This window comes from Sinohyriopsis cumingii, chromosome 3 (assembly GCF_028554795.1).
Source record: "Sinohyriopsis cumingii isolate HCF-2022 chromosome 3, ASM2855479v2, whole genome shotgun sequence".
Taxonomy (NCBI): Eukaryota; Metazoa; Mollusca; class Bivalvia; order Unionida; family Unionidae; genus Sinohyriopsis; species Sinohyriopsis cumingii.
In genome coordinates, this window is record NC_142963.1 from 33,518,539 (window position 1) to 33,544,252 (window position 25,714).

Consider the following 25,714-nt stretch of genomic DNA (forward strand, 5'->3'; position numbering starts at 1 on the left):
GTTTTGTTAGATCCAAATGTTCCAGCGAAAAGTAATAAATCGGATACAGCGTTGTAAAATCCAGTTGTGATATCTGCAACCCGGTATCAATATTTTGATCACGTCCCATAAATGTCATCAAACGATGATACGCCCGTGCAACTTCATTTCGCTCATAATCTATCAGTATATCCTCGGATGGTTCCTGATGCCCGTTTATTCGCAGCGAAACCTCAGAGACACCAAGTTTGTCAAATATCATATTACTCTGTAGTTGGGAAGACAACCTCGCATTTTGCTGGAGTGCAACAAAAATATGTCGCGGCGCTGATATTCCCTGTTGTGATGCTATGTGCCACGTGAACTGCCCAGCACCGGCACCTTGAATGGAATCTGTTGATGTTGTTAACCACGATATCAGTGATTTACCACCTGTGTCCATGAAAGAGAGTAATCGTTGCTCTTCAGTGATCGATGGGGACATCACTGGCATCCACAAAGCAAGCTTGAATAATATTACTTTACCGCCAGCAACACCGTCTTCTCGCCAGATAGCGTCAACGTCATCACTTTTTCGGTTAAGTACAACTGTATGATTGGCTCCAAAAATAACCTTTCTGACATGTCTGCAAAATCCAAAGATGTGAGACAGTGGAATTGCGCATGAAAATCTCCTACGTTCACCTTTTAACATTAATTTACGTGTAGCAAAACCTAAATTGTAATCTGGACTAGGCCTTAATATTGGAAATGCAGCACCTGGTCTGGCCGGAAATCCAGCCGGTTGCGGGTCCATAGCAGTGCCTTGTGCTGTTTGTACTTGAATAGTAGATCTGTGTTCAGGATGATCAGAATTATCCTTAGCGAACATCATAGTCGGACCAGCTGATCTAGTGTAATCATCTGAGTATCTCGCTAATCCCAGGATTGTTGTAGCAACGTCGACATTATCCTGAATTATTTCAATTTCTCTTCCGTCAATGCTGTATGAAGCACTTTTGAACAGCGCCATGATACCGTTATTAACAAAACCAACTCGAACATTAGCTCCGTATTCTGTATTAGCGTCAACATTTGTTACAAGTTCACCCGTGACTTCAAGAAATGCTTCAGCGGGCAGGAAATATCTACTTGTATCCTGGACTCGTAATTCAATTCGTCCGCGTTGATTAGGTACTGTTGCCTCATAAGAATAATACTGATAATCGCGCACGGACTCATCTTTTAGTGTTGGTGCATCCATGTCGAACGCTGGATCAGATATAGGTTTGAACATTATATAAAATTATTGTCTTCTAAAACGAAATCCGCTTCCTGATATCAGGCTTGTATTTATTTGTTCGGGTGTTTGGGTTACAAGCTCTGCAAGTTTTTGATTGGCAGCCTGATTTATTACTTTACTGACGTCCGCGGGCATAAGTTCAGTACTGGCCAGTTTCACCGGTGGCGGTTTTTTTGATCTACGAGTTAACCGTAACAGTCTATCCTTGATTGACGCGAATGCCTTCCCGGCGAGATCACCAACAGATCCAAGGGCTTTATCCTTGACAACATCAATAGCTTTCATCGACAATTGTTTTGCAATCGGTAACACCTTAGGGGCTATTCTTGAAAACAAACCAGTAACTGTATCACCGAGACCATCTCCGTAGGTTGCTCTGTAGACTGGTAATCGCGAGTTCACTACGCGGACTGGTAACACGCTAGTGTGTCTAGGTTGAGAATTGTGCACGATCATTTTATTTAATTATTGTTTCTCTAACTAAATTTGCTAGTCGCTGTGGTAACCGTCTGCGAGTTCATCAATGAGTCCCCGGTAAACGCCAATATCCATGATGCCACGCTGAAATAGTCTCTGACAGATATCTGCGGCTTCATTTATAATTTCCGGAGAGTTGTTTCCGGCGCGTCTTCCTCCTATGAGAACTTCTAACCGTGATACGTCATTGACGATATTGTCAGGACAGATGTGGTTGTTATATCCGCGACCGGTGTATCCTTTTCCCATTTTTTTCTTTAGTTTTGCTGATGTTTTAACAATTTCATCAGTTACAGATCTTTCCCTCTTTTCTATCTTTTCTACCTTAGAGTAGGTACCCTTTTTCGGTATTCCTTTTTGTAATTTTTCTTTTTCCTCCATTAAATTTTTTAATTCATTTTTTAATTCTTTTAGTTTCTCTTTCAGTATTTCCTCTTCTGATATATCGGGGGGGATGGGCGACGAAACAGGAGTGGTAAAATCATCATCAGGAGCGCTAGCCCCCATTTGTTCAGGTGATGAAATTTCAGGCACTGGATCAGGCAGTGTTATTGCGGGGTCTATTTTTAGAGCTGGTGGTTTCTTCTCCTGTAGTCTCGACTGTTTTTTCATTTCCTTTTCCTGTATTTTTTTCTTCTTTTCTTCCTCCCTTTCCTGCCTTTTCATTTCCATTTCCTGTATTTTTGCCTGCCTTTCCCTTTCCTTTGCCTTCATTTGTTGGTCTCTTAGTTCCTTATTAACCCCAATTACGCCAGTTTTTATAAAATTATAGGTATCATCAGTGCTAGATATTCGAGAAATACCTCGGTTTACTTTGTAAACATAATCCCTCCAATCAGCCTGGGTCATACCCGAGGCAGCTCCTGGTTTTAGAAAATCTTGCCGGTTAGGATAATTTAAGACAATCCAAGCAGAAAACTCCTTAAGTTCATCCACGCTAGTAAGCGGAATATTTTTTATTTCAGTAATACCATCTTCGGTAAATTTATTAATAAATGTTTCCTTAGCAACTGTCACTACTCCGGCGGAACCTGGATCAACTACAGCACCTTCATCTGCCTGTTGCTGTTTAAGTTCTTCTATTGCTTGAAGTAACCCTCGTTTTGTTTTGGTAGGGTCAGCAGGATCAGGTTTTCCTACAATTGCAGTTTTAACTTCACCAGTAGCTGCTGTAATAGGCTTAAATAATTCCTCCGCAGATGTTGCAAACTCAACTCGCGCTTCTTGTCTTGCTCGTAATTTTTCTTTAACGGAATCATGGACCGGAATAAATTTTTTAATCGCGGCTAGTCGTTGTCGTGCCAATCTAGTTGTGAGTGCTTCTCCGATATTTGCCATTATTTATTTATCAATGATTTAATTCCGTTAACATAAAAATGTTTCCTTGGAAATCTTCGTCTTCGTAGAGCAGCAGAGGGGGGGCAAACTACACCTGATTTTTCGATGATACCTCACCGTGGAAATTATGTCGGATACGAGTCGGATTTATTGAAGTAACTCGCGTTATATCAGCGGAAATACAAAGCATTTTCAGGGACATTTTTTTTTTGTCTCGTTTTCTGAATAAAAGTGTTATTTCGTCGAAATAAGCCCTCTATCGGGAAAAGTTTCAGTGGAAGGGTTATCTCGGAAAAGTATTTTGTAGGATTCGCCCCCTCTGCTGCTGATGCCTTCTGTTAAATTTTATAAATTATGCTGAGCTGTTTTGAAAAGTTTAAATGTTCTGTTTTTAGCGACGATGGCCAAATCTGATGGTGGATAGACTTCATTCGGACCGTTTGAAAGACCATCGTGTCAGAATGATATCCACCAGATTTCGTCAAATTCTAAATAACAGTTCTTGAGAAGTTATTTAAATTCTTTTCTATTTCAAGTAACGGTGACCATATTTTATAGTGGATAGGCATCAGTTGAACTCATTTTAAAGTTCGTGTTTTGGGTGCTTTCTGTCTAAATTTGAATAAGATCTGTTGAGCGGTTTTTTGAGATGTCGTTTAAAGGCCTTTCGCCCACCTACTAGCCCCTGGAATGTGAGATATTCAGTGGACAAATAGTGGTTGAGATAATGCATGATGTTTTATTGTTTTGTTGATTTTTGACAGATCTTAGATATGTGGTTCCTACAATTTAGTTAGGAATTAATATCTACTCCAATGAGTTTCACAGAGTTGTCACTTTCATGATTTTCTCAAGTGATACAGGTTACATTCTGCGCCTTATTTTGCAAACAATAATAGCTTGGAATTTCTGATGGTTTGCTTGCATATGTTTTGCTGCGAACCAGTCAGTCAATATCTTGCTTTCATTTTGTAAAACAGCTATAGGGATCTTTATGGATGTATGATATTGTGTTGTCATCAGCATAACTATACAGTGTTGTTGGTTTTGTGAAGTAGAATATGTTATTTATAAAGACATTAAATATCAGATGTCCTAGAATTGGGCCTTGCAGTATGCCTTTGGAGAGTATATCCCAGTTACTGTATGGGGATCCCAATTTAACACGTTGTTTTCCTTTATACAAATAGTTTTCAGTTAGTTTGATTGAATTTAGGTCAATTCTTTAGGCTTTAATTTTTTCGATGACGAGGCTGTGCAGAAGACTATTATAGGTCTTGGATAGGTCCATTAGTATTGTACCCACATTGGAGCCATTGCCCAATGCACCCAGTCCTCCACCAGTTTCAATTGTGTTGTTTGATATTCATACCTTTCTAAAGACAGATAGGAAGTAGAAAGCAGTGAAAAATATTATTGAGATGCAGTTGTATTTGATTACATAAAAGCCTTCCATAAATGTCGGAGGTGCAAAGTAAAATGTTTACTTGTCTGTAGTTGACCTTATCCATAGGATCTGATTGTTTGTAAATTGGAGTAACCTATGCGTCTTTGAGACAATCATGAAATGTCCCTTTGGCAGTACAGGTATTAAAAACCTTAGAAATCAATGGCAGATTGCTAGACATTTATTTCAAATGAGTCGAGACTATGCCACTTCATTTTCTTAAATGTTAAAGTTAGGGGGTTTGCTGCAACAACAAAAAAAAAAAACAATCATAAATTATAAGCACTACCCTTCCTGCTTGTATTATGGACAAGGGCTAGTTTCCACAATTGTCAGCTGGAAATATATAAACTATATCGACTTATATAATGATTATAATATTGACACATGTCTTCTTATTTTTCCACAGCCGGTGACTTGGTGTTCAACCAAGTCCCTATGTTGGACATTGATGGTCGCAAGCTTGTTCAGGGTGGGGCGATACTCCGTTACATAGCCAGAAAGTATGGTTTCTATGGCAAAACCAATGAAGAAAGTACAATGTGAGAAAAACAGAACTTTTATCTGTCTGTCTTTTACTCTTTTTCAACTGCACTTACATGTACCCATTTCACATATTTGTTACATTAGTACCATATATATATATATATATATATATATATATATATATATATATATATATATATATATATATATATATATATATATATATATATACATACATACATACATACATACATACATACAGCACTAATAAACAACATCAGTAGTAAATAGGGGCGATCTAGGGACAATGGGACTTACCATTAAAAACAGGGTCCCGGCACTCTGGGGACTATGTAAATTTAACATGGGAAATATTGTCGCGGCACTCTAGGGGCAAGGGGAATTTAACATGGGAATAGAGTGTGGGTCTGTCTAGGGACAAGGGGAATGGAACATGGAACTATAGTTTGGGTCTGTCTAGGGACAAGGGGAATTTAACATGGAATTTTTTTTTTTAAAAAATAAAAAAATAAAATAAAGGGTAGGCAATTGAAAGTCAATCTCTTTTCGAGACCTATGAGTGGCCCTGAAAAGGGCCTTTGGGTTTATGTTAATGTATCCATTAACATAAAGGGCACCGCATTGGTCTTCTTCTTGTCCTTAGGCTACGTCTCACTGTAGGACCGTAAATCAGGACTCTTTTGAGGCATCCTTGTCTTTCTACGTAGATCCTACGTATCCACAGACTGGTGTCTGTCCTGTTGACAACTGTCCACTTTGACCGGACATACATGGGTATGTCCGTCCGTAACATCATTGAAGACACAAGCGTAGAAGATTGCACATCGGTCCACATCTTGAGGTGCCGAGAACAGGTGAATCAATGCAGTGAACTGCGCTTATTTATAGGTAGAGGAAGGATTGAAACGGATTGAGTTCATTGACCAGTCCAAACACGCGTTACAAAATTCAGTCAGCCCACGTCCAATCGGAAGAGAGCAGTCTGTGACGTCACGTGGTCTATATAGATTCGCTAGCGCCTGTGTGTGGTCAATTCATGCGACAGTTTTTCAACATGACGGAAACTCAGAAAGCGATCCATTGGGGTGCACCAGTAGTGGAGACCACCCAAGGGAACCCGGACTTACTTTCAGAAGAGGTAAACTGGGATTTTGTGGATTTTCTTACCTCGCAAGAATTTGTTCCGGAACCTTCGTCTCCTTCTTCATTACCGCAAGTGGAGAATTTTAGACAGAGACAGAAAGAAGAATTGGAGAAATTTATACAACGACAAAAGGAAGCGGAACAAGCTTTTCTCCTACAGCAACAGCAGCAAGAAGAAGAGGTAAGAAAAAAACAACAACAAGAAGAAGTAGCAGCAAAGAAACAAGAGGGTGAAAGTCAAACCGTCACGGTACTGTTGGACATTTTAGCGGAGTTAAGAAGTCTGAAACAAATGTATCAGACTTCTTTATCACGACCGAAGAGAATACGACCTTCCCGAGCTAAACACGCCAACCCTGTGACTAAGCCTACCGTACCACCTTAGTGATTTCAACCAAATCATCATCATCAGAAGTAGGCCTCGGCCGTGGCAAAGGATTAAGACAGTTAAAGTTGATTGCTTAAACTCACCCCTACACCAAAAAAGACCCTTTTCAGGGCCACTCACGTCTCTCGAAAAGAGATACACTTTCAATTGCCAATAACTCAAAAAAAAAACATTTTACCCCTATATTACGTGTATATGAGTGCGTGAGTGTACGTTCTTATTTTAAAATCAAAACCCAAAGACACTTACCTTTTTTATACCTAATTTATTCTTTTCTCAATAGTTACAATCCAATTCACAATTCACAACAGAGCACTTTAAAAAGTACATTCACTTCTTCTGTTTCTTTTTTTTACTCTCTCTGTTTTTTAAATTTCTTCACCGTCACAGTCTGTTCCTCCTCCTCTTTCTCCTCACTTTCTTCCCTTCTTCGTTTCTTCTCCTGTTTCTTTTTCTTCACCTGGCTGCTTTCTTCATCTGAAGAATCCCTCTCTTCTTCTGAAGAATCCCTCTTTTCTTCTGACTCCTCTTGTTTCTTTTTTGGGCAATCTGGAGACCAATGTCCTTTTTCTTGACAATAATAACAGGTATCTTGACTTTTGTCTCTTTTAACCCCTGTTTTTCTTTTTTGACGGTCTGGACACTCTGAAGACCAATGCCCTTTCTTCTGACAGATATAGCAAGTATCTTGACTTTTATCTCGAAAGGAAGGAGAGTAGTCCGTCGGCTGGTCTGAAGAGAATTTTCTAATGACCCCTCGCAAAGCTCTGATGAAACGTTCGATCTGGGTAGTCTCTTCCATCGTTGTGCTCGCTTAGAGAGTGAAATGAATAGTGAAAGGACAAGACACACACCCTTTTATATACGCTGGTTTGCCATGACTATAAATTAGTCCATGCTGTTTAACCTTGAGTCATTTGACGTTTTTCACTCAAGATGAAACGATCCAATTCATTTGAGAAGAAAGAAGAAGAAAGTAAGAGGCAGAAACGTGATCTATCGCCTCGTACCAGGGCTGAAGTCTTGGCACAAATTCATGCCAGTGATTTTGAAGAGGACATGAGTGAATCAGAATCCGAACCCTCTAAACAAAGTTCACTACCCTTAGTCAACCCTGAAAAGTACTATTCCATTCGAGAGACGGAAAAGCGCTCCTCTAGAAAATTTAGAACCACGGCTTACAAGTACACGGTGAAGTTTAAAGATTTCAAGTCCGAAGTACCGTTAGAGAAAGCAGAAGAGTTCATCACTGGGGTGTGGGATTCTTTGCTCACCACACTCAAGCGACAATGTCAACCCAAAGAAGACGATCGCTTGAGACTCTCCATACAACACGACGGTTTGAAATCCCCTGTTTGGATCGAGTTTAGCAGACCCACAGAATTGACCACTTCCAAAGTCATGGACAAGATTCAACACGTGCAACAATCCAATGACCAGTTTGACATCACCGATGGAAAAGCCACACTCGACATGACCCACGTCTCTCCTCCTCAAGGGACCGGACAACGCAATAAGGTGTTATTGGTGAACGACCTTCGCAACACCAAAACGAGTCTCGTCCAAATTCACAATTCTCAAGACCAGATGTGTTTATCCCGAGCCATCGTGGTGGGACGAGCCTATGCCAAGAACGACACGGCAGAATGGAAAAGAGACTGGGAGAACATTTGAAAATCGAACCGAGCCAAACAACGAAGTGAAGCAGAACTCCTGTTGCAACAAGCCGGCCTGTCCAAAGACACACCCTGCGGCATTCCTGAATTGCAAAAATTGCAAGATGTCCTAGCTCCATTCTACACCTTGAAAGTGCACCCTCAAGAAGTGCGCGGACCTCAGTTGTTTCGAGGGAAAGACTTTAAGGACGGAAAATACATTCATGTCTATCATCACGATGACCATTTCGATACCATTACCACTATCACTGGGTTCCTGGGTTACAGTTATTACTGTGAGAAATGTCACTATGGCTATAACAATCGAGAGCAACACAAGCATTGCGGATGGAAATGCTCAGGATGTTTAGCCTCTCCACCCTGTCAGAGCGAAGGACAAAAACCAGTGCATTGTTTCACTTGTCTGCGCACGTTTGTCAGCCCTGCCTGTTACCAACAGCATTTGAAGACGCAAGGTTCACAGAAGAAATGCGCTTGTCAAATGCTGAGATTATGCCCCACGTGTGGACAAGGCTTATGTACCAATAGTGCCAAGGGACACGTATGTTCAGGAAAGAAAAAATGTCACATTTGTCACCACATCGTGGACTTGGAACACGAATGCTACGTGCAAAAATACCAACCCCCACCAGAGAAAGAGGATGGACACAAGAAGAAAGGCAATTTCATCTTATTCGATTTCGAATGCATGCAAGAGACCGGCATTCACATTCCTAATTTCTGCGTGGCTCATCGAGCGTGCGAGAAGTGCATTCAGGAACCTATCTTCAGTCATTGCCCTCACTGCAGCAAGATTCCTGGAGGGCGTGAAAAAATTTTTCGAGGACCGAACACGCTAGCCGATTTCGCCCAATGGGTCTTAGACCCCATCGACAAGACGTGGAGCCAAGAGGACATCGAACGTTACGGAGATTGTCATCGTTATGCCACGGTGATGGCTCACAATTTCTCCGGATACGATGGACAGTTTCTTTTGAGGTACTATACGGAACATGGCACCGAGCGTCCTAAAGTCACTTTGAACGGAGCCAAAATCATTTTCATGCAAGTGGGACAAGTACAGTTTAAAGATTCGATGAGTTACTTGGCCACGCCTTTGAGCCGAATGCCTAAAACGTTTGGAATGACAGAAATGGCTAAAGGGTACTTTCCACACTTTTTCAGTACGGAAGCCAATCAACACGCCGTTCTACCCCATTTACCTGAGGCTCACTATTACGACCCCGACAACATGCGTACCGAACAACGAGAAGCTTTCTACGATTGGTACCAGGCTCACGCCTCCGACCCTTTCGACTTTCAGGAAGAAATGTTAAAGTATTGTCGTTCCGACGTGGACATTTTACGGCGATGCTGTGGAAAATTTCGAGAACTGTTCATGGAACACGGAGGGGTCGATCCTTTGAAAGAAGCTTGCACCATTGCCAAAGCGTGTTCCTTAGTGTACAGGCAACGATTCATGCATGAAAACACCGTGGCTGTCATCAGTCCTCAAACGACCAACTATGTCAAACGTCAGTACTCGGTCAAAGCCCTACGCTGGTTACATTACTTGTGCGACAAGGAAGACAAGTGGATTCAGCATGCCCGCAACGGAGGAGGTGAAAAGACCATCGGAACGCATTCGGTCGATGGCTGGGACTTAGAAACCCCAAGATCGTGTACGAGTTTAACGGTTGCTTATTTCACGGATGTCCCGTCTGTTACCCTGACCGCGACACTAAAAATCAGTTTTTACAACGAACCATGGAAAACTTGTACCAGGCCACTTGTCAGCGACACCTAAAGTTAGAACAGGAAGGATACCAAGTGGTGGAAATGTGAGAACATGAGTACGATCACCGTTTGAAAACCGATCCCGAGTTTAAACGCCTCGTGGAAAGTTACCAGTTCATGGACCCGCTGAACCCGAGGGATAGTTTGTACGGAGGAAGAACCAATGCCACCTGTTTGCTGTACCAAGCCGACGAAGGGAAAGGAGAAGAAATGAAATACTTGGACGTGTGTTCGCTGTATCCCTACGTGTGCAAATATTGCCGCTTTCCTGTAGGGCACCCACAATTGTTGACGGAACACATCGACCTGAAAAACATTCGACAATACGAAGGTCTGATCAAGTGTAAAGTTTTGCCTCCCACGGACTTGTACCATCCCGTGTTACCTCACCATTGCCAAGGCAAACTGATGTTTCCATTGTACCGTACTTGTGCCGAAACGTGCAACCAAGACCAACCTTGTTAGCACACCCAGGAAGAACGGGCCTTGACGGGAACCTGGGTCAGCGTAGAATTATTCAAAGCTCTGGACATGGGATACCAACTGTTAGAAGTGTACGAAATTTGTCACTTTCCCAAGACACAACAATACCACAAGGGTGACCCAACGCAGAAAGGCATTTTCGCCGACTACGTGGATGCCTTTTTGAAACTGAAGCAAGAAGCCAGCGGCTATCCTTCCTGGTGTCACTCTCCCGAAGACGAAAAGACATTCAAAGAGAAATACTATGAACAAGAAGACATCACTTTAGATCACATCGAGAAAAACGAAGGCAGGCGATCGTTTGCCAAAGTGATGTTAAATTGCTTGTGGGGTAAAATGGCACAACGACCGTGTTTACCCAAGACGGAATATTTGACAGAACCTTCCCGCTACTTCCAGATGATTCACGACAAAACCAAATACATGAAACACGTGGACGTTGTTCGCGAGGATTTGATCTTGGTCAATTACGAAGAAGATCTGGACTTTGTACAAGACGACCCCTTTGGAAATGTCATCATTGCGGCTTACGTGACAGCCCATGCTCGCTTAAAATTGTACGAAGCTTTAGAACTGTTAGGGGAACGCGTCCTGTACTTTGACACGGACAGTTGCATTTACATCCATCACCTGAGTCAACAGCACCCTGACATCGAAGGAGACCGTTTAGGAGCCTGGACAGACGAGCATCCCTACGACAAGATTCTAAGTTTCGTCAGTGGTGGTCCTAAAAATTCCGGTTACGAATACCGGGACAAACAAGGAGAAGTGCACACGCAGTGCAAAGTGAAAGGATTGACTCTGAATTATCGTACCAGTCGAGTGGTCAACTTTGGGGTACTGAAAGAAGCCTTGCAGTCTGGAAAAAATCAACACTTTAAAGTGACCACCTATCAACCGAACAAGATTGTACGTTTACCCACTCACCACATCGTCAGTCGACCCTTGGAAAAAGTCTATCAAATCGTGTACCAGAAGCGAGTGCGACTTCCCAATCATTTCACCTTACCGTATGGACACGTCGGTATTGGTCTGTATATAAAAAGGAACCCTAGGCAAGATCGATAGTTCATTGTGACTACCAAGACCAAGCGAACAAGATGAATACTTTCAGAGAAACACAAAACAAGTTTAGAAAGGCACAATTCAAGTGTGGGGCTTCTGAAGTGGAATGCGATTGTGAGCCTTGCGATGGGTACGATGCTGTACGTTGTGACCTTAGCGATGCCGTAAAGCATCATGGGAACTTTGTTCTCACTACCCCTATCATGGAAAGTGATGCTGTGCGTGCCAAACCTGAAGGATGCGAAAGTGATGCCGCTCGTCCTCTTGGACATTTTACTGGGTTTCGTTTTAAAGGTGGATGTTCACCTTCACGTCTACCTCCCTACGGATGTCCTCCAGCCCTGAGCAAACTCCTGTCCATGTCACCCAACCCTCATCGAAACGAACCTGTGAAAGACGAATATTCGTTTCCTGTGCGTTTGTCGGAATACTGCGACTTTGAAAATCGTCTTCAATCGTTCAAAGGAAAATGGCCTAAGTATCTGGGAGGACCGACCCCCGAAGTATTAGCCAGAGCCGGATTGTTCTACTTGGGCGAAGGAGATAAAGTCAAGTGCTTCAGTTGCGGTGTGTCACTTCACCACTGGGAACCGCAAGATTCGGCCTACCTAGAACATGCTCGTTGGTCACCGAATTGTCATTACTTACCCTTAGTGGGATCGAGACATTGAAGTAACTTACCATGTCGTTGACGAAGAAGTAGAAACCAGATTGGCTAGGAGTCAAATGTTGGACATCACCGAGACCAGTATTTAAACTTCATTTCAAAAACGATATTGAATCATTACCTAAAGAACTGCAAGAGAAGATTTACAAAGAAGTTTGGCAGGGACTTGCCAGAGTGAAATCTCAATGGGTCACTGTAGAACTTTTGTGCCGAGAAATTCACAAGAGGAAAGTGAAAAAAGTCAACCAGTGTGTTCGATTTCTTTGGGTCAAGTGTGCATTCGTCCTATTATATTACTCTAGATCGTTTACATTAAAAGAGTTCAGTGGCATTCTTGGACGTTACCCTGAATGGCAGTGGTCAGAAATTACTCACTATGTGGATTACTTTATGCTCTAGGAGAAGATTGTGAATTGTACGGACTGACCTATTCATGGATACTTTACAAGAGAACATTCGTGCTTTGCCTGTGGAGTTGAGAGAACGCATTTACCGAGAGCTGGTCAAAATACAAGTCAAACGTAAGGAACAGTTGCATCCGTTACGTCACCGGTGTTTGAACCACTGGTACCTGAATGGTATAAGAGAACTGATTCGTCAGAAATTGTTTCAGTGGTCAGACCTTGTTCAATACTTCCAGGGCCCCGATGATCCACGTGTTGATCATTTTGGTTACTTCGAGATTCACCTAGTGCAACGCATTGAGGAAGACAAGTTAAAGGATTACCAACATATTTTACGTGGAATCTACTTAGTGGAAGAGGAAACTCCTAAACAAACTCAGAAGTTTAGGTTACAGTATGCAAGATTTAGATTCCCCACTGGAGAACGAAGATCTCTGGCTAGAAAGTACGTGTATTGTTTCCGAAACAAAGAGACTATAAAAACAGGCTGCCATGCCACGACTTATGTCGCATGTAATTGAACAGATTCCGTGGAAGGAACTCAATGACCATATTCAAACTGTGGATCATTACCATCGATTATTACAAGAACTGTATCCATTCAATTTGGGTCGACAAGTGGTGTGTGTCTTAGTGACTTGTTTTCTGGGATTTCGTTTACCAGCCGATTCCTTGTGGACTCTTTACGAACAGTATTTACGACCCCATTCAACATGAAAGTGGTGCCTTTAAATGTTCACGAGAGACTCCTTTTGCTCAAAGCCTTACGTTTTCATCTGGATACTTCTCGACCTCTACGGGAAAAAAAGATTCGTCAACTTTTAGCTACCGAAGACGTGTATGACGATGTGTGTGTAGCTTGTGACTTCCACCCCCATTGGACAGATGTCCGTGCCTGGAAAAAATGAAATTTTGAGACTTGGACCCAAGAAGTGGCCCAGTATGCACGAGTGTTGTTCAAGGAAAAAAGTCACGTTTCAACCTGTGTTAGTGACGGTGCCAGAAGAACCCGTCACCCAGGACAGGACTGTCCTAGACAGGCCTAAAAGACCCTTTCGGGAGGACACTTGTGTGACCTTACGCCCTATAGAACTGGTCAGAACATTACCCAAAACATGTTATACAGACACTTGTGCTTATTCCACGTTTATGATTTTCATGTGCCTTTTATTGTTGTACTTAGGCTTTTGGCTTTTATGTATTTTTGTCTTTCGTATTCATGTTTAAAACATTCAATAAACGTGTTCTGAAAAAAGTATATAAACTCTCGTCTTGTTTGTTTTCGTGTCACAAGTGACATTCCTGACACTATGGCTACTTCTGCTGTCTCTGCTCCCTCTTCCTCCACTGTCAAAGTCATCGACGAACACTTAGATCGTGCCAGTTGGGAGGCTTCGTATCTTCGCCATCCCTTTAACATGCTCATTGCTGGACCTAGCGGTTCAGGCAAAACCGAATTCGTCAAACGTTTGATCGAACATAAACATCATTTGATCGATCGACCACCTCAGCGGATCGTGCGGTGTTACAAAGAGTGGCAATCGGCGTACAGCCTCTTGCGAGAAAGTCAGGGCGATTCCATCGTGTTTGTGGAAGGCATTCCTAAAGAAGACGACGGCATCGTCTCAGACTCCCGTCAAACCCATTTGGTCATTTTTGACGACATGTTAGGAGAAGACGAAGAAGAAATTAAACTGTGGTTCACGCGCAAAGGGCATCACCGTAATGCCAGTGTCGTTTACATCACCCAAAATTTGTTTCAACAAAGTAAAGCCCATCGCACCATCAGTCTCAATGCGCATTACGTGGTCTTGTTTAAAAGCCCTCGAGATAAATCGCAAGTGCAAGTCTTAGCCAAACAGTTAGGAACGCCTTGGCTGACTCAGGCGTACGACGATGCCACTCAAACTCCACACGCCTATTTACTCGTCGATTTGAAACCTACGACCCCCGATGATTTGCGATTTCGTACCCACTTGTTTCATGACTGGTGCCAAGACGGAGGGCCTGTCCTGTACACGTCTCCGTCCTCGACTTAATTTCACTCCACAAAAAAATCTATAAAAACCTCAGACCCTTTTCGTCTGTCTCACACAACGTCAACATGACGTCCCTTCAGTCGCATCTTCCTGTCAAATTGATTCGTGCCTTGTATGGCATCAGTCGAGAAAAAAATCCACAAACACGAGCTCGTGTCTTAGAAGCTAGTCTCAAAGAAGTCTTACGATGGTTCACGGTGACAGCACGTCAATTACTCCAAGGGATCATTCAGATTCCTCATCAAACCAAACGCTTTTTTGATCGAAACAAAGTCGCTTTGACCCAACTGGCCGATCCCCGCATCGACACTCAAACCAAAAAACAAATCATTTTGAAACCTGGAGGGAGCGGTACTGTAGGAGGGATCATCATTCGCTCTCTCTTAAGATTGGATCCTAATGCCCCCAAACTTCTCCCCAAGAAAAAAGTCAAACGAAGCTCCAAGAAGAAGAAAAAGACCAGGTCCCCAAGGAGAACTTCTCCAGTGGCGGGACCCTCCTCTTACCAGACACCACCCCGGAAAAAGAAAAGAAGCACCCAGAAAAAGAAACAGAGAAAAAGTCCCCAGAAAAAGAAAAGTCCACAGAAGAAAACTAGTCGCAAGAGAGGCACTTCGGCCAGGACGCAACCTTACACTCGCAAACCACGACCTGCCACGAAGGTGACTGCGTTTCCGGCAGCCTCACGTTCATCCACTTCTCCGTTGATGACACCAAGAACTGAAGAGTACTTGGAGACGTTGATCACACCAAGAACTTCTCCGTTGATGACCCCAAGAACTTCCCCAGTGGCAGGACCCTCCAATTTAGTGGCAGTGGCTGCTGCTCACAAAGTACCTTCTCCCAAAATCAAAGTCCAAGAAAGATCGGGCATGTTACAAAGTTTACTGGATTTGTCCAAGCAAGAACTGGCTCGATTTGGTCCGTTGCGTACCCCTGCACGACGTGTCATGCCTGTCCTGAAGTTGATACGACGTAAAGACAATCAGTGGCGACGCGTTCCAGTATAAAAAAGGTCTGTGACCAAGTCGGGGTATCAGTGTTTTTGGTGCTGAAGACTCAAAGATGTCACCCTCCAGAAAACATCCCTCTTCTAAACAGCCCCAAGGAAAGAAAAGGAAAGGACTGCCTCCTCGTTTAGTCAAACATGGAGACATGTTATCTGTCATGTCCAAAGCTTCTCCACCTCTACGAAAAAAACTCATTCAATCAGCCTCCAAAGAGGTTATCGATACCGTGTGCGAATGTTGTTTGAACGTCTTGAAAGGCACGATCCCTTTGTCCAAACACCAGAAACAACGCTTAGGCAAACATCGTCACGTTCTTCGCCAAATGGTTCAAAAGAAAATTCCCATTCGTCAAAAGAAGAAGATGTTGGTCCAACGTGGAGGCATTTTACCCCTCTTGTTAGGCCCCTTACTGAAAGAAGTCTTGGGAACCATGTTGGGAGGACTGGTGGGAGCAAGATAGAAAGGCCCTCGAAAGTCCCAAGATCTCAGAATCGACCCCTGACAACCCCATGGAAGGACGAAAACTAGCTTTAGTGCCTTACAAACGATGGATGGAATACCATCGTTGGCAAGAACAACGCACCCAGCATTTACCTCCTAATCCCCATTTGAGCGAGATGTCCCAGTTACAACACGAATTGCAGTTCTTGATGGATCGCCAAGATTTGTCCGAAACAGAAAAATCGCAAAAGTACGGTCAACTCTTGCAACGACTGCAACTCTTTCACCAGAAAGCTCTACCCACTCTGAAAGATTTTAAGACCTTGATGAAAAGTCCAGCACCATCATCACTACCACCACCACCACTACTACCATCCCCAGGGGTCACCAGAGATGCTACCCCACGAAGACCTGAGGAAGAAGAGATACGAGAAGTGTTTCAAACACCGTCAGCAGCTCCCATTTCGAGTAAGATTGCAGCATCCTTGTTGACCCCGTCCCCCACACCCCAACGAGAAGAAATGAAAGCTTGGGTTAAAAAGATGATGTCCACTCCTCCTTCGACAGAAGTGAAAAAGAAAGAAGGGAAACCAGAAGTGAAAAAAGAAAAGAAGACCAAAGCCATTCCATTGCCACCTCCACCACCACTACCTTCGACTTCTACTCCCGTAGCCCATCGGACACGTAAATCCGTTTCTAAACCACCCTTTCGACCCACCCAAAGTAGCATCACCGAAGAGTGGGTGACTTATTAACACACAAACAAACACAAAAAAAATGGAAAAAGTCTTAGCCAGCATTTACTACGATCCCTCCCATCCTGCAGGTTACGCAGGAGTTCAAAAATTGTATCGTGCTGCCAAAACTCGACTGAAAAGTCTCCGTTTACCTCAAGTGCAACGATGGTTACAAGAACAAGCTACCTACACTTTACACAAACCCATTCGACGCAAGTTTTCCAGAAGTCACACCCGAGTGGAAGACATCGATCATCAATGGCAAGCCGATTTAGCCGATGTCTCTCATTTGGCCAGCTACAATCGTGGCTACAAATATTTGTTTTGTGTCATCGACGTCTTTTCCAAATTTGCCTGGATAGTGCCCTTGACTTCCAAATCCAGCAACGAATTAGTGCGAGCCCTGCAACGAGTGTTGAAACAAAGCGGTCGTCACCCTCTTCGATGGCAAACGGACAAAGGTACCGAATTTCTGAACCAAGCTTTCCAAAAAGAATTAAAGAAACGTGACATTCATTTTTTTACCACCGAGAATCCCGAAACCAAAGCTAGCATCGTGGAACGTTTTCAACGCACTTTGAAAGAACGCATGTGGAAATATTTTACGCATCACCACACTCTGAAGTACATCGACATCTTACCGCACCTGGTGCAAGCGTACAACCAATCTTACCATCGAAGCATTGGACGTGCCCCGCAAGAAGTGACTCCCGACAACGAAGTGCTGGTGTTTGAGCACCAGTTTGGTACGTCCCCGACGAGGGCTGTCCCCAAGAAAAGTGGAGAGTTGACCGTAGGAGATTGGGTGCGCATTAGCAAAACCAAACGCACTTTCGACAAAGGTTACTTACCTAACTGGACGACCGAATTGTTTCGTGTCACTGGACGAGTGCATGGCCGTCATCCTGCCGTCTATAAATTGGAAGACATGAACGGAGAAGTGCTCAAAGGAACGTTTTATTTGCCCGAGTTACAACGAGTCACCAAAAAAGAAGACGACGTGTACGACATCGAAAGCATTCTCGAACGCAGAACCCGTAAAGTGGGCAAACGACGTGTCAAAGAAGTCAAAGTACGTTGGAAAGGATATCCACCCAGTTTTGATTCTTGGATCGATGCTTCGCAAGTCATCGACTATAAAAAGAAGTGACCATCATGCCCTTTCACACAGATGCAGCTACGTCGACCACTCCTTCACCCAGTTCTTCTCTGCAAGATTTACAAAAACAACCTTTGTGGGTGTGGTGCGGAGAACGTGTGCCTAAAATGCAAATCGTCTTTTTCTGCCAAATCTTCGTGGTGTATTGTGTCATCGGGGCAGCAATTGCCAATTTGAGTTTGCAACAAGGAGACAAACAATTGTGGACCATTTTATTGAGCAGTTGCATCGGTTACCAGTTTCCTAATCCCTCCCTGAAATTCACCTCTAACGGGAACAACGGGAACCTTGTGTCCAGTGCCAGTGCCAGTCACCACTCCAACAACAACAACCCTATTTTGGGCGGAGACACGCCTCTGACGTCCAGCAACCCCTCAGACAGCCACAGAACTCTGGAATTATGAGTCACCAAAACCAATTTTACTTAACCTTACCCAGTGACAGTTCCATGGAGGTGTTTCCCAACAACACGTTGTGCTGTTACACGGCCAAATTACCTCAGGCCATCCCATTAGATCACGAAGCCCATTGGGAGGTGGCTTTAGTAGAAATCATTCACCCAACCCAAGTCCTCAATGTCCTTCCCAATCAAAATTTTTTTACGGTGGAAGTTCATGACGATTCATTGCAACAGTACTTGGATACCCATGTCAAATATGACAAGAAAACCCCTAGCACAAAAAATCAAAAGTGGACCACCTATCACTTGTTCATTCCCCCAGGCTATTATTTTAGTGGTCAACATTTGGTGAGCACCATAGCCTCCAGATTTAATGTCGTGTTTCTGAAAGCTTTGGAGAGTGTCAAAAAAAGTGTCACCCTGGAGTACCATAAAGTAGCTCGTCGCTTCCTCATGAAATTTCCTGAAGAGGGTAAAATCATGTCCATTTTATTTTGTCCTGAATTGTTTGCCATGTTGGGCGGGGACATGGAGCTGAGGAAGATAGTAGAACAAAAACCCGAATCAGCAGTCATTTACGACAACGATTCTTTTGCCAAGTTTTTTCATGCCCCGGTAGAACTGAACCAAGGACTGAATTTGATGTTTGTGTACTCCGATGTGGTAGAGTACAACGTGGTGGGATACACCTCCGTACCGTTACTGCGTGTCATTCCTTTCAAAGTGGATTCTGCCACGGTCGCTGACGAGGAAGGTGGAAACACTTACCACATCCACCGCGAATTTGTACATCCTCACTATTTGCCTGTCAGCAAGTCGTGTTTTGACACGGTCAACATTGCTATAAAAGGAGATCTGGGACAAAATATTCCATTCACCAAAGGAAAAGTCACGGTGAAACTCCATTTTCGAAAACGGTTCTCTCACGACTCGTAAGTCATGAATCCAGTGTACCGAGGCGTTGCTCGACAGCGAGGACACGGTTTAGGAGATATGCTAAAATCGGCTTTTCGTTCGGTGGCCCTGGTGTTGAAACCGATGGTGACACGCGGATTGCACGCCTTGAAAGATGCGGCATTGACACAAGGCAAAGAATTTCTCCAAAATGTCATCATCGACAAACAAAACCCCAAAGAAGCTTTCTTGAGGGCAGGCAAAAATGTCTTGCTGCAAACGGGCAAAGACCTTTTGGGTCGACGAGACACACCTATAAATGCCCTGCACGCTACCGAGTCAGGCATTCAGCAAGGACAAGGCAGAAAGAGACGACGAAGAAAACACCCTTTCACCAGACTTCACACGTCTAAAGCTAGAAAGACACAGAAAAGAAGAACCGTTCGAGACTTAGACGTTTTCGATTATTGAAAAACAGAAAAAAATGATGCACCGAGAGTCCTGTGCTTGTTCCAAGTCAGAACTGGAACTGTTTGCCATGCCCCTCACCATGATGACCATGCAAGAATCCCAGTGGGTGGAATTTCATCCCGTCTCCTCTTTGACGGATTCCGCTCCCATCGAGTTTGAAATCAAAGGACAGCCCGAAGATTACATCGATCTGAATAGCAGTTACCTGTACTTGAAAGTCAAAGTAACCGAAGCGAACAACGGTGCCATAGACAATGATGATGTAGTAGCTCCCGTCAACAATTTCATGCATTCCTTGTTTAGCGAAGTGGACTTGTACTTGAATAACAAACTTGTCAGCAGCAGCATGGATACTTACCCTTATCGGGCCTACCTGGAAAATCTCTTGACGTACGGAAAAGAAGCCAAGAACACTCATCTGGATGCTTGCGTGGTATGGAAACCTGACAAAGCGACTAAGTTCAACAGCCTTACAATTGCTGGGGATGCTCAAAATACAACGGGATTTGTAGAACGACGAACGAAAATTGCACAAAGTCGTAGTTTAGAACTGATGGATCGCTTGCATCTAGACATGTGGTTACAAGAAAAATATTTGTTGAAAGGGGTGGATATCCGCCTGAGACTGAATCGTAGCAGTGCCTCTTTCCATTTAATGGCTGCTGCTGATGCCACTTACAAAACTATCATTCAAGAAGCCAGACTCTACGTGCGTCGTGTGGAAGTGTTGCCTAAAGTGGGAAACGACATCAGTCAGACGTTGAGCAGAACGACCGCCAAGTATCCGATCCGACGAGTGGAAGTGAAAACGTTCACGATTCCCACTGGACAACGATCCATGGTCAAAGATCATCTGTTCCAAGGACAGTTACCCAAGCGTTTAATCGTTGGTATCGTCAAGAATTCAGCCTTCAACGGAGCCTATAACGAAAACCCTTTTGAGTTTCAACCCCACAATGTGTCCAAAATTGAAGTCAGTCGCGATGGCAAAACCTTGTGTACCCGACCTTTCGAACCTAACTTTGGTGCCGCGAAGAATTACTTGAGGTCGTACTTGTCTCTGTACGAAGCTACCGGTCAGTTAGGAACCAACACCAGTCACGGCATTACGTACGAGGATTACGCAGGAGGCTACGCTTTGTGGGCTTTCGATTTCACTCCAGACCAAGGCAGCGACGAGGGACATTTCCACCCTATAAAATCTGGCCAGATTCGTGTGGAAATTCAGTTTACTACAAATCTACCAGAGACGGTGAACGTCCTCCTGTATGCAGAATTCGATAATACCATAGAAATCAACAGTTTGAGAGAAGTCATTCTAGACTATTAGAAGCCATGGAAGACTGTTATCCCTCTTTACCTAGTGGAGAAACTTTGGAAATGGAATGTGAGGAGACCGTGGAAGAAGAAGAATCCCAAGACGAAGAAGTTATCATGATGAAGTCAAGATGGCCAGAACAAGAAGCCCATTTAGTCTCCTGTTTTGCTACATTCCTGACAGATGTAATGAAAGAATTGATCAAGGAAGAGTGCTATGGATGTCACAACGATCATCCCAGTCAAATTCAACACGACAAATGTCTGATGTTGAGCCAAGAAGAAAAATTGGACGAATATCTGGACAAAGCTTGGGGTGTCATCGAGATGGAATTCGTGTTGAACGAGTGGTATAAAGGCTTGGATAAACATTCTTCTCCTCCATTAACGTCTCTGGAGCGCCGTCGCATCGAATCTCTCTTTGACCAGAATAAGAAGTCGGAGCCAAACGCCTTTTACTTGTCAGACATTTTCAAGCAAAAGGTCAGGATCGAATTGATGACTTATCATTACCTGTGAAGAAGAAAAAAACATGGATACCTGGGAACTTTATTACCTTTTGAACCACAGTTCGTATACGGCTTCTTGGAATCCTGTCGTCTGTGCTAAAGATGAACTCCCTCATCGCAAACCTCAAGACCATCTAGCTTATGTGATCAACACGGACGACAGTCATCTCCCAGGAACCCACTGGGTAGCCGTCTACTTTCCTCAAGAAGGATGTGTGGAATATTTCGATTCGTACGGATTGCCCCCTTTGGAAGACCATATCATTGACTTTATGAGAAGAAATGCTCAGACCACCCGATTCAATAATGTGAAATTACAAGGCACAGATTCCTTGGTGTGTGGACAGTACTGTGTGTATTTTCTGCATCATCGCAGCCTGGGCTATTCCTTAGAACATTTAGTGACTCATTTTGATCCTCGTTCTTCTTCAAGAAACGATGTGAAAGTAGATCGATGGTTCTGTGACCATTATGTTTATCTTATGTCTCAAGCTAGGAAACGTAGTGTCCATTAATGGCCTAATGACTTCCAACAGTGGAAATCACAATTTCATTCACAACGTTGTCAGCCCTGTCCAAAAAAATGTGTAAATTGAAAAAAAAATGTTTGTGATTTGAAAAAAAAATGTTTGATGTTATATTGTTGGATTATTGTTAAAAATGTTAGAGTTGTTTGTTAGTGTTAAGTGATTTTGAATAAAAAAATGTTATGTTTTGAAAAAAATGCCTTTGTCTTTTGTTTGGCTATAAGAATGTTGATTCATGCTCTTTGACTTCTCTCTATCCCTCTCATGACACTCATTGAACGTTGCGGCTCGAAAACCGTAGAGGGATGTTTTCCTTCACGTCCGCGCTTTGACTTTAAGAACCGGGTTAGTTTCCAGTCTAACCATCCATTGTCGATTCATCCTACTACGAAGATGTGCTCCAAACTAGCTACGCTAAACGAAGCCTACGTGAATTTGCATAGGGTCAGACACAGTCTGATACCGAAGCTAGAAGAGATAGAGAATGTGAGAATGTTAAAAGTCACTGAAGACCTGATAGAAGAGCTCTTCAGAGAAGAAGTGAACAGGGAGAAAGAAGAATGGACAGAGAAGTACAGACTTCAGAGACAGCAGCAACAGCAACAACAACAGCAGCAGCAGCAGCAACCTGAACCTGACAGAGGTTTTGTCGATTGTCGTATCGACACCAAAGAGTTCTTCTTCTCTTTCCGAAGAAGCAGACCTATCGTCAGAAAGTCTATCCTCAGAAAACGTCGCATTCTTAGAAACTAAAAGATTGCCATAGCAAACAAAGAGGGAAGAGGAGGAAAAGAAAATAGGAGAGAGGATGGCTTACAAGATACCAGAGACAGAGGATTGGGGTGCTGAAGCCAATCATCCTCCCTCTGCGCTTTCAAGAAAAAAAGTAAAAGGAGACTGGGGAAGAAGATGTGTGTGTGGTGCCAGGCCTGGAAGGTGCCATCATTAACCAGGTGTCACTGGAGTTCAAAAACAAACAGCCCTTTTCAGGGCTACCCAATACTCTAGAAAAGAAATAGTAATCGATTTGCCAATGTGTGTATGTAGAGTAGTGTAAATATAAACACCGACTCTTTTTCCTAGTGTGAGTGTATAAGTTTATGTATATGATTGTGTGCTAATAAGCGCTAGCATAGGTTAGTGTGGATAGTAGATTATTGGGATTTGATTTTAATGATTTGGGTGTGTGGATGGTAGATTTTGGGTTAGTTTATTGTTGGTTAGCGTATGTGAATAGCAGATGATATGAAATGAGAAAAGTAGGGGATGTTTTCCTTCACGTCCGCGCGTTTTAAGTAATGATCTAGGTAAGATCAATTTTGTTTTAGGGGAATGTTTCCGTCACGTCCGCGCTTTCACTATAAGAACCCACAGTATTCGTCGTTCGCACCATTCTAAGGAATAAAAAAGAAGATGGAAGTGTCCCAACTGTTCAATGATTTAAGGCATGTTTATTTTTGGATGGTGGATGGTGAATATGAGTTGAAAGGATTGAAAGAGATTGGAGGTTAAGAACCAGTGTGCACTATGTGAACGAACTAAAATTAGCCAGGGAGATGATAGAAGGATTAATTGAAGAAGAAGTGAAGAGACTGAGAGGGCTAATAAATCCCCCTTATGTCAGAGTGGGGACATTAAAAGAGGCCCTGGAGAAGGTAGAAGAAGTAAGAAGGTTTTTGGAAGAGATAGAAAAAAGGTCAGAGTGGCCCTTTGTCAAAAGGAGTGTTCAAAGATTGAAAAAAGGGGAAGAAAAGATGAGAAAGGTGATAGATGAAGAAGTGGAGAAAATAAAGGACAGGTGGGCAAAAGATAGAAAAGAAGAAGAAAATAGAAAGAAAAAGGAAGAACTAGAGAAACTGAACGCTAACTGGATAAAAATCCAACAGAAGTTCCGAGCCATGGGTCACCCGGACTGGATACCGGAAAATGAAAAGAAGAAGAAGAAAGGAATGATGGAAAAAATAAGGGGATGGATAAAGAAGTGGAGGAGTTAGAAGAAGAAGAAGAAGAAGAAGAAGAAACCCAAAGGCCCTTTTCAGGGCCACCCACATTTCTCGAAAAGAGATTGACTTTCAATTGCCTACCCTTTTTTTATTTTTTTATTTTTTAAAATAAAATTCCTCGTTAAATTCCCCTTGTCCCTAGACAGACCCAAACTATAGTTCCATGTTCCATTCCCCTTGTCCCTAGACAGACCCACACTCTATTCCCATGTTAAATTCCCCTTGTCCCTAGAGTGCCGCGACAATATTTCCCATGTTAAATTCCCCTTGTCCCTAGAGTGCCGCGACAATATTTCCCATGTTAAATTTACATAGTCCCCAGAGTGCCGGGACCCTGTTTTTAATGGTAAGTCCCATTGTCCCTAGATCGCCCCTATTTACTACTAACATCACTAATAACAAGTCATCGCATGAAGCAGAAACGACGAAGATCATTTTCCTTTGGCCTTCCAAGACTATGACTGTTACCAAAGGTAACAACAATTGGTTCACATATATTGGCTTAGCTGCAGCCAAAAGCTAAACTGCTAAATGAAAAATCCTGATTATTTCATATGCACTGGAGAGAGAACTTAAGTGTATGATTTGTCCGTGCTGAAGATACAGCAGTGGATAACATTACTTTATCACCTTTTCTGTCCCGAGCGCAATTCCCGAAGCCGACATAAGCAATCGCCTGATGTTGCCAGTCCATTCTCTCTCTTTGGTTTCCCTAGGGTTTTCTCATCAGCTTCACCTGATAGACCACCACAAGCACCTGTCACAAAACTACTGGATAAAATTTGTTACAAGTTCTTGCCTAATTATAAAACTGTGGATTCATTTATTCTCAGTGGGCTGCAATTTTCGTAGTTCTGTGAAAAAATGACATTTTCATCACTATTTAAATTCAAGGGTTGGGAAAGAATCCTACTGTTTCTACATGGGAATCATTGTTCCATGTTTCTACAGCTTCCTGGTTTGTAACAGCACCCACTCCCATCCCCAATGATGCACCATGAAAAGTAGTGAATTCACAGTGAATAAAGTTTTATAATAATTGTATTTTCAGTCAGGTGTAATGGTAAAGGTTCAGAAATACAATACATGCCGCGAGGGAATGTAAATTAATATAACTCTTGACTCTTTTCCAAACCATGAAAGGAACTAACAACGTGTAAAAGAAACATACTTTAAAAGAACCAGGTGTGCCTCACTTGGCTTAGATTGAAATAGCAGTCTTAGAAAAAGGTCTGCATGTTAAATATGGTTAGAGATTTATCTTCTAGTTGCATTAAACTCATGGACTTACCATTTACTCTATTGAGGGGAGTGGCTGTAATATCTTAATACCAAAACTACAGATTTTTCAGACTTCTAGTAGCTTTTAAAAAGACCCATGCTAATTTGTGGAAAAAAGAACATATTATATCCAATTCTATTTTTTGAAAAGAAATAACTATCTTTAGGTATTTGAGTAAGAAAATTTATAACTTGAAAATAAATCCAATGTGTGCCCTCCCCTTATCCAAATATAATTGGTTGGTCCCTGAACAGATGGTTTCTTGTTGTCCATACATATAGCAAATGTAACAA

The 25,714-nt window shown here is 42.8% G+C and overlaps 1 protein-coding gene across 2 annotated transcripts in view; it reads left to right on the plus strand.

Moving 5' to 3' along the window:
- LOC149802659 (glutathione S-transferase 3-like) overlaps window positions 1-25,714 on the plus strand; it is a 75,363-nt gene that overhangs the window by 30,864 nt on the left and 18,785 nt on the right. For both annotated transcript variants that reach the window (XM_089952023.1, XM_089952024.1), the window contains exon 3: window positions 4,933-5,065. In XM_089952023.1, the coding sequence (XP_089808149.1) occupies window positions 4,933-5,065 (133 nt within the window). The remainder of the gene's footprint in view (window positions 1-4,932; window positions 5,066-25,714) is intronic.